The sequence below is a fragment of the Leptinotarsa decemlineata genome, unplaced genomic scaffold (assembly GCF_025532065.1).
Source record: "Leptinotarsa decemlineata unplaced genomic scaffold, Ldec_3_MD MMD2_tig00026316_RagTag_RagTag, whole genome shotgun sequence".
Taxonomy (NCBI): Eukaryota; Metazoa; Arthropoda; class Insecta; order Coleoptera; family Chrysomelidae; genus Leptinotarsa; species Leptinotarsa decemlineata.
This window is the reverse complement of record NW_027412685.1, coordinates 2,311,245-2,324,519: the sequence shown is the minus strand read 5'-3', so window position 1 is coordinate 2,324,519 and position 13,275 is coordinate 2,311,245. Positions and strand designations below refer to the sequence as shown.

General features: G+C 34.8%; 1 protein-coding gene across 2 annotated transcripts in view; it reads right to left on the bottom strand.

Annotated features, from left to right (window-relative positions):
- Positions 1-13,275, bottom strand: part of LOC111510970 (putative inorganic phosphate cotransporter) — a 99,737-nt gene that overhangs the window by 51,503 nt on the left and 34,959 nt on the right. Inside the window, exon 1 of one of the 2 annotated variants that reach the window (XM_023166947.2) lies at positions 6,283-6,495. The exons of the other annotated variant lie outside the window; for it this stretch is intronic. Coding sequence (XP_023022715.2) covers positions 6,283-6,418 — 136 coding nt within the window. The 5' untranslated portion in view covers positions 6,419-6,495. Of the gene's footprint in view, positions 1-6,282; positions 6,496-13,275 lie in introns of those variants that run through there. 2 annotated transcript variants of the gene reach the window in all.

Below are 13,275 nucleotides of genomic sequence, written 5' to 3'. Positions count from 1 at the left end.
ATTTTCACTGGTCAATTTGAATTCGCTATAGTTCCAGGAGTGGAGACTATTTTTGTAAATTTTCTGCTTTTCAAGCAACTTTTAAGAATTCTATATATCTGGAGTAGTGTTTAAAACATTCGAGAAAAGAACGAACAACTCTTCAATTGTTCAAATAAATTATTTATAAGCTTTGAACAATGTGTGTCCACATCTTTGCTTGAGTCATAAATGACTTCAGGAAAAATTAAAAAATGAATGACACCTGAATCCTAATTATTATCTGTGAAAGCGAGCTCAAATTTTGCGAAATCGCCCTCGTAAAAGTAGCAGAGTAATACATATTGAATATTGAAAGTTTCCATAGTAATTGCTAACCTTAGATTGCACATGCAAGTCTTCAGATACCATCATTATAGAAACTACTTGTCGTTTATTCCTTTCTCTTAGACACTGCATAAATCACAAAAAGCAATTTTGATTTATAATCTATACGCTTACACATGTTATAAATTTAGTATACATGTGATGTGGGCAAAAGAATATAATGCAAAATAAAAATATGGACTTTATATTCCGTTTGATCATCAAGAAAATATTTTCGTTGAGTTGGTCGAGTGATTTTGCTTTAAAATTGACGTTGAAATCTCCGGCCAAGATAATACTGCATTTTTTGTTAGTCATCTCACATAGCAGCTCTTCGAGATGATTAAGGTATACCTGATAATCGCCTACATAAGATCTGTAAGAAGCGATAACTACCAATTTCAGATTGGTTATCTCCAGTGCACAAAATTCAAAATGAAACTCTAGGTTGAAAGCTAAAGTTGTTATAGTACAGCATGTGATATTTGATTAAACGAAAATACAGACAGCACCATGCAGGTTTTTAATTCGACAGTAATAGCTAGACAAATAGTATCCCTGTATATTGATGCATTTCAAATTTAACTCAGTTTGCCAGTGTTCAGAAAAACATAGAAAACTTATATTTTTATCTTTCAGGAATAGGTTGATTTCATCAATTTTGTTATCAATACATTGTATATTTATGTGTAAAATTATAAGTTAATTTTTTTGTTCTAAGGACATTTCAGGTGAGCCGTTTACAAAAAAATCTATAACAGTGCCATCGTTTTTTCCGCTATTCGGTGAAAAAACCTGTCAATGTGCGGTCTCTTAGGCCATATCGAAGAAGATATCGCCGCTTTCAGATTGCAGTCTAGAATAGTTACCTTAAATGCTGAGTAATACCAAGGATATTTGGAATTCATTTTCTCACAAACAACAATATGATTATGATATCGAAACCAGAGTTCAATTATCCCAAGAGAGTCAGGACCAAAAAAGCACGCCTAATTCGATCAAATCAAAGTTTTGCTCACTTTTTTCATCGATTACCGTTGTGTAGTGGTCTTGCCACATGGTCGTACGGTCAATAAATAGTATTATCTTGAAGTTTTGCGCCATTTGCGAAAAGCAATACGAAGAAAACGTCCGGTATTGTGGAAAAACAAATAATGTCAAAAACAACAGCGTAATCATGCATATGTCACCGTATTCACCAAATTTGCCCCCATGCGACTTTTTTCTGTTGCCGAGATTGAAAAGTCACATAAAAGGATGGCGTTTTGTGAAGATTGCGGAGATGAAAACCAAATCGCAGAGAGAGCTCAAGGACATACCAAAAAGTGCAAATCAGAACTGCTTCGAGGATTGGAAAAACGCTGGCATGAGTGTATCAATCTGAAGGGGACAAAATAGAAATTGATGAATAAATGGAAATAATGAATGATCTCCTTATTTTTTTGAGCAGACAGCGTAAATATTACAGAAAGCTTATCAAATATTTATCCTTTTCGCAACACTGTATATTTTAGTGAAAATCTATGTATAGGGCTATTCAAATTCGAATATATGCATGATGGCTTCGTAAACAGCAAGAATTTGTTCATTTAGTATACTTTGTATAGTGTCTGGTAAATTACAAAATATAGAAATATAATTCAAATGTATCTACAAGAGGCTATTGATGTACAACGAAAACAACATTGGACGAAGTACGGTTTCTTGGGAAAATCCCATTTTGATTTTTCTTGGTTCACTGAAAATACTGACATATCGAATTGACATAGATTAAAATGTGTCAGTCAACACATACATATAACAGTTTTATTGGTGTCAGGAGCTTCATATACATTATCTGTTAAATGGACGATGTCATTTTCAGTTGACACCCCCTGCTTGAATCCGAATTACTTTTCGGAAATAATATTATATTTGTCAATAAATGAGAACAACTTGTTAATTGACTGACTTTAGTAGTTCTGGAGAAGGCAAATAATAAACAATACCAATTTACCTACCATTGACTACACACTCAATAAATCATTCATATTTCATATTACCAGTCACGGTACCTAATCTATACAGGGTGATTCGATATTTCGTGATCATTATGAGATCATCATCAGGGAAAAAATAAACTTTCACAAAACTTCCAAAAAGTTTGTCATCAGTGGCCTTACTCGTTAAAAAGGTTTGGTCCGCTTCAAAATTTGTAGAATACTAATTCTGAAGCTCATAGCATGAAGTATCAACCGAAATTCAATGAAATAACTATTAAGAATTAGATATCAATGAAGAATAAAATATTGTGACATTAATTAATCAAAATAGTTTTCATACGTAAAATAAGATAGTTGTAATAACAGAAGTAACAGTCAGGCTACATTAAATTGCACAAATGGAATATAACAGTCTAATGGTTTTCAGCATGATGAATTTCCATCAACTATATCTCCTAATGGTAATATAGAAGTACAGAATTATTTTCATTCTTGAAAAGTAAGTCTCATCTGAATGACTACCTATTTCTTATTATCATAAAACAACTATTAGAGATCATAACAAGTACCAGTTGTGAGGTAGGTCAAACTTGAAGTGTTTCAATGTCACAATGAGTGATTTTACGAATAACAGAATTATGCAATTAGTGGTATGTTAGATATTTGTTAATTCAATATGAGAGTTGTTTTTTTCTCAGTATATAAACTGATATGAACTAGATATGATCTTGATATTTACTATTTTGACATTTGTAGTTCAAATTCTAAGTACACTCAAATTTATTACATTCGACTGAACAATTGAATATAAATGTGTAGATCACTTTTAGAACAAAACGTACAGAAATTTAGAACACATATTTCCAGTTAATTTACAGTTCTGATATCACATTATAATCAATTAAAGTAACTAATATTAAAAGAAAATTCAATATTCATTGATTTTCTATATAAATTTGACTTGATAGTATTTTAATTCAATCGAGAAATAATCCAATATGAGTCTTGACATTAACCACAGAAGTAATTTTCTTCTTCACCCAACGAGGATAAGAATCTCTCCAAAATATTTTGATACTTTCGTTCGTCCGATAAGATGACGTTTGGAAACCCTAGAAATCATTTTTACATCAGTCACTGAATTTTGATATTCTTCTGTATAATTTTGAAAAACCTACATTTCATATTGTTATAAATCACTATGGCTACCACTGATAGCCATAAATCAATTGTGACGTAGCTAAGAGCTCGCGAATGTTCGATGTTACATGCTACCGAATGCAACTGGCTTCGATGGAATTTCGATGAATATTCTGGCGCCTTCGACTGCCAAATATAAGCGCCATCCACTCATCCATCCACACAGTAAAGTGGAAGTTACAATGCGGTACATGGCGATAGACATTCAAATACTAGTTGAAGTTTTAGTTGAAGTGTTTTTTGTGAAAATAAAGTGAAATAAAGTTAAGTTGGATTATTGTTCAGTGTAGTCAACTATTGGTGAAACCACGGAAAAAAACGTAACATTTGGTGTCGGAAGTGGAATAATTGACTGAAATTCTTCTGTTTTATGTTGAAAACAGGGAGTGTCGACTACGACAACATGGAAAAGCTAGGTAAGATATTTGAGGCATTGCAAGCATGCCTGGCGGAGAATGAAAATCGCAGAAGAGAAGAAGATGAACAAAGAAGAGAGGAAGAACGATTACGCCAAAAGAATGACCTTAAATCAATAATAAATATTTAAGAAAAACAGGAAAAAGACAATCAGATGTACCTTCATTTATTCAGGAAGAATTTTGAAGTGCATTTCAGGAAACACAGGAGGGATTGGAAAAAATAATCGATGAGAAACTTGCGGGAGTCGGAAGGGAATTTGGAAGGAAGCGTGAAGGAGTCGACAAATGGTTTGAAGGAGTCGACAAACAGTTGAAAGAGGTTTTTCAGGAACTTCGGAAAGAATTAAAGGAGCCAAAGAGGGTTGCTGTGGAAAAAGTTCAAATCGGAAACGATATCTCTTCCTTATAGCAGTAGTTTCATTACAACTCTGACCTTCGATGGTGAATCTTCATGGTCAATTCATCACAGATAATTTGAGGTTGCTGCGGAAAATAACGGATGGAAAATGAGGAAAAAGCAACAGCTCCCATACTGGCACTGAGTGGAAAGGCCACCAAAATTCTGCGAAATATTCCAGTGAATAAGCAGAAGGATTATGAAGCAGTCGTATCAGCTTTGGAGAGCAGGTATGGTAGTGAGCACCTCAAACAAGTCTATCAAGCACAACTGAAGGTAAGAACTCAAGGTTCATCAGAGAGTCTGCAGGAGTATAGAGCCGGAGTCAAAATATTGGTTAGACTCGCTTACCCACAAGCATTTGATAACTTCACCTACTGGATTAGCGTCCATAGTTTCATCGATGGAGTTCGTCACACAGAGCTACAGCAGTCACTGAGGATGGCACGTCATGAAAATTCAATGACGCCATCATTTATGCTCTAGAATTTGAAGCTTCCAAAAATGCTTCGCGAAAACAACAACGAAAAGTTCTAGTGAGGCAGACAAAGGAATAGATCGACTCATGGTAGGTCTTGAAGAACTCTAGGAGGATTTTGCAAAAAAAAAATTAATTCAAGACATACAGGACCAGAAGAATTTATCAACTCAGACCGCATGACTTTCTGCGTGCGTGCGTCATTTTTTGTTAAATTGTATTTGGACAGACAAAGCTTATGTGAGCAGTGCCGGCATTCTTATACTTGGGAACAACAAAATCCTCATTCTATTGTGGATCACAGAAGTGAAGAAAGATTTGTGGTGGTCAGGTGTTTTCAGGGGTAGAATTATCGGTCCAGCCGTTTATAATGGCCCTCTCACATCTCAGAGGTTTTTAGAAACTTAAAGGCAAAATATTGAAAATCTTGTTGATGAATTGCCACTAATGGAGCTCAAGAAAATATATTTTCAACAAGATGAGGCTCCGCCTTACAACACTACAATTGTCATCAATTTTTTGGCTGCAAATTTTGGTAATAATTGGATAGCCAACCAAGGACCCAACCGTTGGCCGGCCAGGTCACCGGAACTAACGTCTATGGATCTCTAGGGAAGGTTGAAATATCTCATTTTCAAATTGCAAACCAATTCTAGATACCAATTGGAGGCGGCAATGATGCAAACATTTGCTTCTCTCACTCCTATTGATCTGATTAATTCGGCAAAAAACGTTCAGAAAAGGTGCCGCCTGAATGAAGTAGTGGCTGTTAAATATTTCGAAAACCTTCTCTGAAGAAATATATTTCATTGTTTGTTCTTTATAAATCTCATTGTTGTTGAAGTTTCATTTATTAGTAGCAAATATAGAATCAATTGTTATCAGTTTTATTGAAACTATGCGTTTTAATTACTGCTGTGAAAAGCTATCTCAACATTTGATAGCTATTACTGAACAACTTCTTTCTGTTTCATCGCCGCATCCTTCAAAGCCTTCTTAAACAAAGTGTGCGATTCTGAGTTTACATAAAAAAATCTAAAAGCTCTGTGGTTCAGAGATGACTCTAGCAGAACACAAGTGCGCTACATTTTTGGAAAGGTTATTTTAAGCTTTATTGAAATACACAGGAATATACAGGATGTCTCATTGAAATACTAGTTTTATATCAATAACTATTGAACACCATTGAATTCTACCTAAAAAGTGCTTTGGAAATGAATATTACTTTGGAAATGAAGATCAAACTCATCTTCCTCTTGAAGATTATCACTTGGTGATCGAAACACGTGCCGAGGTATTGAAATAACGGTGTTTGGTGTTTGTCATAAAATTTGCCCCTCAAACACAGTCGTCAGTTTTCATCTATATAGTTTGAAAACAGGAGTTTCCCTTCAAAAGTGTCAAATTTGGCTCACTATGTATACTATTTCTACATTCAAAATTCGAAACAAGTAAACCTACCACTTTTAGTTCTTCCTGGTTGCAGCAGTAATAAGGATGCATTATACTTGGATCCACTCTGACTTCTACACAAAACTTCGGTCGATATCGGATTGAAAATTTGGCAATCAGATTGAAATTCGTTTTTTGGAGACATTTTCAATTCTTCGTTTTACGATTTGTGTTGTGCCGATACCGATTGCTAGCGTCTTACTGAACCCTATTTTCATTCGATTTATTGTTGTCTTATATATGTTGTCAGTCATACTTATCTTGACATAAAATCATGAGAGAATGAATAAACACTCCATTTATTGACTTGGGTACAGGATGTTTTCATAGAGATTTTCTGCCGCATTGAAAATGAAGTATCGTCAGGCACGTGTACAAATATGACTCTGTAATTTCATTATTAATAAAAATGAAAAACTTGGTTGTAATTAGTGTCAGAAAAGTTTATTTGTTACATTCACTACGATAAAATTAATGAAGTTTCGAAAAAATCCTAAGAAATATTCACTTATAGTGGGAACAATGATTACTAATGGGTTCTGCAGATACTGAAATGAAAATTTTTCACATATAGTCAGTGTGCATACTTGAAGACTGGCTATAAATCAAATCATCTAAAAAAAAATCGTTCAGGCTAGTCCCAACTCCCTACACTGTGGGTCAGGGGTCTCCAATCTTTGAAGCCTTCGGGCCATAATGATTTTTTCAGTTTGTTTCAAGGGCCAATTTCTGCCCTTAACTATATCTCTAGACTAGGATAGTCGCAAAATGCGTGACCTAAGCAAACTTATCCTTTTTTGCATTTCAATTATTATTGTGTATTGTGACACTTAACGACATCTAGTGGCGAGTAGTGGTACTATATAATATCTTTTTCAGCTACCCACTAGGTGGCATTAGGCGTAATTGAATATTTGGAATTACCGCGTTCGTTCGAGAAAGTTCTGGTTCTAGCTAGTGTATTCCGATCACCTCGAGATGGCAGTAATAATTGTATATAAAAAGGCTAGCGGCACAACTGCGAGTTAGTCTGCGTAGGAAAGACGAAGGAAGGGAAACTGTCTATTGTGAAATAAAGTAACACCCGTCAATAAAAGTATTTTGATTTGACTTATTGTTTTTATGTGTGATTGGTTAGTATGGAAAAGAAGCAAAAAATCGACAGTGAATGCAGAACGGTCCAAGAAAAATGGAGCTTTCAGTATTTTGTAATTGAGTCCAGTAATAAGGCGCTATGTTTAATTTCTAATGAAACCATAGCTGTTCTCAGAGACTATAACATTAAACGACACTATGAATCGAAACATCTTCAAAGGTACTCCAAGTATACAGGAAGTTTGCGGAAGGAAAAATTTGAAGCTTTGAAATGCGGACTCAAATCGCAGCAATCTTTGTTTACCAAAGCGAATACTGAACAAGAGTCTGCAACTCGCGCCAGCTTTCGTGTGGCTCTTGAAATCGGAAAACGTGGCAAACCATTCACCGATGGAGAAATGATAAAAGAATGCTTGATTGCAGTATCCGAAGAAATATTCCCTGAAAAGGTAAATTTATTTAAAAGTGTCAATTTGTCAGCAAACACCGTGGCTCGGAGGGTGCAAGACATCGCAGAAAATATATCATCTCAACTGTCTGACAAAAATGGACATCATGACTGGTTTTCTCTAGCATTGGATGAGTCAACGGATGTATCAGATACTGCTCAGATGTTGATTTTTATTAGCGGACTAGATAAAAGCTACGAAGTGTATGAAGAACTTCTTGATATTGATAGTATTCACGGCACGACAACTGGGGTAGATATTTTTAAGGGAGTTGAAAATGCCATTAATAAAAAGAACCTTCGATGGAGAAATTTGAAATCTATAACAGCTGATGGAGGCAAAAATATGTATGGTAAAAATAAAGGAGTGGTTGCACTTGTGTCAAAGGCTGTAGAAAATGATGGTGGTTCAAAACCATTAGTCTTACATTGTATCATTCATCAACAGTCCTTGTGCGGAAAATGTTTGGATATGTCTGAAGTTCTGAAACCAGTCATATCAGTTGTTAACTTCATCAGATCCACTGGGCTGAATCACCGACAATTCCGCGAATTTATTCAACAGATTGGAGAAAATGATTTACCATATCATACTGCCATACGCTGGCTTATTTGCGGAAAAGTCCTTAAGCGCTTTTTTGAACTTCGAGCAGAGATCGAAATTTTTTTAAATGAGAAGCAGCGCCCTTTTGCCGATTTAGAAAATAGTGAATGGATGTGGAAGTTAGCCTTCTATGTTGATTTGACAAATCATATAAACGAACTGAATTTGAGATTGCAAGGAGAAAATCAGCTTCTTCCTGATTTATACACCAATATCAAATATTTCAGGCAGAAAATAATACTATTTCAATCGCAATTACGTAAAAAAATGTTTCACACATTTTGAAACATGTGAAATAGCCACACTACAGAGACTGAATTTCCCGTCAATTTTGCAATCGAAACTTTGAGTTTTTCAGATTTTGATGTCATTGGGAATGAAATTAAGCTTTTTTAAAATCCTTTTGATTCTGACTTTAAAACCCTGGCTCCGGAAGTCCAAATGAAAATTATTGATTTACGGTGCAGTGATATGTTCAAAAACAAATATCAAAATTCATCTTTGTTGGAATTTTATAAGAGTCTTCCACTGGAGCAATTTGATAAATTGCATAAATTTGCTCGTGGGTTGTTTTCTCTTTTTGGTACTACTTACTTGTGTGAGAAAACGTTTTCCAAGATGAAGTACACAAAGAATGTTTAGAGATCTCAATTAACCGATGAGCATCTTAAATCTCTTTTGATAATTGGTACAAGTAAAATTGATCCACAACTACAAAGTATTGTCGGTGGAAAATCAAAATTACATAAATCTCATTACTGTTTTTGTTTTACTGTGATTCATTTCAATTATTTGTTAGTTATTAATATGCCTAAACTTAGATACCTAAGTTAAGTTTTCTTTGTCATCATCTGTCGTTAAGTTTTACCTTGCAAGTAAATAAAACCGAGTAATTATCATTCTGTGTTTTCTTCTTCAACTTATCACAGCAATAGTAATAACAATTAGTAACAACATTGGCTGTCGCGGGCCAGATTGATGACAGTAAATCATTGGCTGTCGCGGGCCGGATTGATGACACTGGCGGGCCGGATTTGGCCCGCGGGCCGTACTTTGGAGACTCCTGCTGTAGGTTAATGGACTGATACCTATCAGAAAACTACTCCCCTAGCTAATACCACAAAGAGCGTTGGATAATATCCGACAAGTGTCAGTGCAGGATTCTTCACTGAAGTTATTACTTACAGAATATGCTGTTGGCAATACAACTGCCGCAATAAATTTTGAATTATTGGAACACACTACTTGCAGACCGGTTTTGGGCTTTTTGGTCACTCGTTAGTGCAAGGTAGTGTCTATTATCAACATGAAGTCGATGATTTCCGATAATTAAAAATCGAATTTCTTCAGAGTAACATTCCTCGAACTAGGCTGAAGCGGAAAACAAACAACAGGTTTGTCATCGCCCCATCTGCCTGTTATCGAGGTAACCAGCCGCATATCCGAAATTTGCCTAATTCCTCGTATAAGGAAAGAAAACTTTTCACATATAGTCAGTGTGCATACTTGAAGACTGGCTATGAATCAAGTCATCTAAAAGAACAATTCGTTCAGGCCAGTCTCAACTCTCTAGACTGTAGGTTAATGTCAAATATAATCCAACGCCCTTCGTGGTATTAGCCAGGAAAGTAGTTGTTTTCTGATATGTGTCAGTACATTAACCTACAGTGTAGAGAGTTGAGACTTTCAGATGATTTGAAATGAAAATTGGTAGGCTTAAATAAAATCATCAGCAATAGGTTATTGCTTTCATTGATTTTGGTTGATTGTGAAGAGAAGAATGAAAATAAGTTCACAAGACGATTGGGATTTCAACTGTGTTCTATGTAGGGAATCTATTATAAGAATTAGTCGTATTTATCTGATGTGTAAGTACTACGTCCTGAAGAACTATCTTCATGTCTTGCTACCCAGATTTGAATAAATTTTTTTTTATTTGATTAGTTTAGTCATCTAATAATTTTTCTGCTATTTTCTACAATTTTAAAAACCATCAGACATATTAGGTACTTATTTGAAAAAATTAAAAACATTGCAACAACCAAATTTCCAAGGCAACATCAAACGAGAACTGTTTTTTTATGTTAATTTGTGTTGGTGTTGTCTCGGAAATTTGCTTGTTGCAATATTTTTTTTAATATGTATCTAATATGTCTAAAGGTTTTTAAAATAATAATATCATTAATACAAAAAACTATTTTTCGAGCCCTGAAGAAGAATTTAATTGAATACGAAACGTCGGCAAGAAAACAATTATAAAAAAAAATTTATCCTGTTACCCAACCAACCTTTTTTCAGATTTTTTTTATAATTGATGAAAATAGATGCAAAATCCAAATATGCACTGAAATATACATTTTCTTGTATAAGAACGGTTTAAAATCTCAAATTGGTAGAAAGACGGTTGTTATATTACAAAATCAATCTAATGAATTTCCATTTCATTTTCCTGGGTGATCACTGTTTTAATCAAAAGAATATTTTTTGTGAAGTACGCAATGTACTAGTGCAAAAAGTGCATCTTTATTGCACGATGCATGAAGTTTGCACCTCTGGACAGACTTCATTTCCAGAAATTTTTTGAATTTTTTTTTTCATTTATGCTGGTGTGTTCTTCACTCAAAACTCTTTCAAAACTCAAAACAGTACCTACTGGTACTGGGAACTTGACCACTGGAAAACTTGACCACTGGTACTGGAAACTGGAATTCGACTAGCTATTTCAGTTTTTTCAGTTATTGATTCTTCAATGTAGCCTTCGACTTCCATTCTCCATGGTGTTTCAATATCATTATTTTTCCCCGATTCTACAAGCAATCTTGTAGAACATCGGCGGAACAGTATCATGTGTTTTGCATTGGAGTTTCAATATACAAATACGTTGTATGTTCCAGAAATGAGGTGATTTTTTTTTAATATCAATTTATTCATCAATTTCTTTTTTGTTTCCTTTGGAGTCGTCCCTCTCTGATATGATACACTTGTGTCAGCATGTTTTCCAATTGTCGAAGCAGTTCTGATATGCACTTTTTGATTTGTTCATGAGCTCTCTCAGCGATTCGGTTTGTATCTCTCCAAATGTCGCAAAATGGGAACAGGAAAAAGTAGCAGAAGGGCAAATCTGGTGAATAAGGTGGCTGAGGTATGATGTCGAGTGAGCAGGTTCATTATCGGGATGCAAAAGGCATGAATTGTTATCTCCCAACACAGGACGTTTTCTTCATATTGCTTCTCTCAAGCGGTGCAAAACTTCAAGATAATACTCCTTATTGATCGTACGACCATGTGGCAAGAACTCCTGATGCACTACGCCACGGCAATCGAAAAAACAGTAAGCAAACCTTTGACACTTGATCGAACTTGGTGTGCTTTTTTGGTCTTGGCTCTCGTGGTACGATTGGACTTTGGATTCGATATCATAACCATATACCCATGTTTCGTCACCAGTTATGACCGTTTTGAGCAAATTTGGATCGCCATTGCATGGCATGGGCCAACCGATATGCTGGCACCCCCAGCCACTTTTCTAATAGTGATTCATCGATTCTCCATAATAATTTTCTTCCCTTTCTCAACATTTTCATCGGTTGTTGATGTGTTGTGGCGTCGAGGTTGACCGTTGTCATCCACATCTTCTTGACCTTCTATGAAAAGCCTGTACTACATGTTAACATTTTCGGACCCAGAGTACAACCACCGTTTGCCACTGTCAATATTTCAAGTGTTTTGTAGCACTTATTTCCTTATGTTACACAAAATTGAATGCAATTCCTCATATGCCTCTCACCAACAAACTAAACATGCTAAACAGCTGAAACAGTCCACATATGTTCCGGACGAGTGTACCAAACTAAAAAAAATGTCTAATCACATATTCGTAGCCTGCGAAATTTGAATATTCAAGTCAATTTTCTAACAGCCCACGTATTTTGCAATATCATTTGGAATTTTACTAGTATTCAAACCAACAGGTTGAAATGAACAATTTCCAATTTAATATCTCACAAAAAGTTGATTGTGACTGGTAGACTGAGGACGACGGGATGCATATTTGCGATACATTCCAACAACATTGGAATTTTACCTGCTATTATGAATGATCGAGGTTTGTTTGTCTAAATATTGGGTATTTTCATAGTTATGATGGAATTCATATCAATAATACCACCTATAGTACAGTCGGTTGTCTGAGAGTGCAAGAATTGCAAAAATGCAAACATGCTGGTACATCAAGGAAAGCAACATAGTCGTCTCAATGGCACTGCAATTCATCTATAAAGATACTGAGATATTTCTATCCTCTATGCCCCTTGAGGATGCCACTGAGAAGCCATTAAAATAGCAACTTGCGACAAAGAACTTCAAAAGAGGCGGCCGAAGCTGTTTATCATATTGCATTAAATGAAGTAATAATAGGCGTCGGACTGGAGGTATTGTTATAAATTTTTGAAAGATATATTCTGTATGATTCAAAGATAATTGAAATATGAAAACTAACAATTTATATTTGAAATAGTTTTTAATTTAGGATTGTTAGCTTCTACAGATCTATAAATTATTCAGAATATAAAATTTAAAAATGAATACAAATGTAGAAAGGCCAAATAATCACTGCAGTAACTGGAATTTATGAAATTTTTCAAATAAAAACAGATATGTATCTTCTGGTGACGTTTTTAAGACTATTTATTTTCTTTTTCCAAACTATATAAATCAAAACATTATAATTTATAATTATACTTTGCCTTATGATGTAAATCAATTTGGTATTATTATTTTTGACACTGATTTTATCAAATTGATCGTAGGTTTGATAATGAAGATGGTTACAGTCTTCGAAACGTCACCAGAGGAG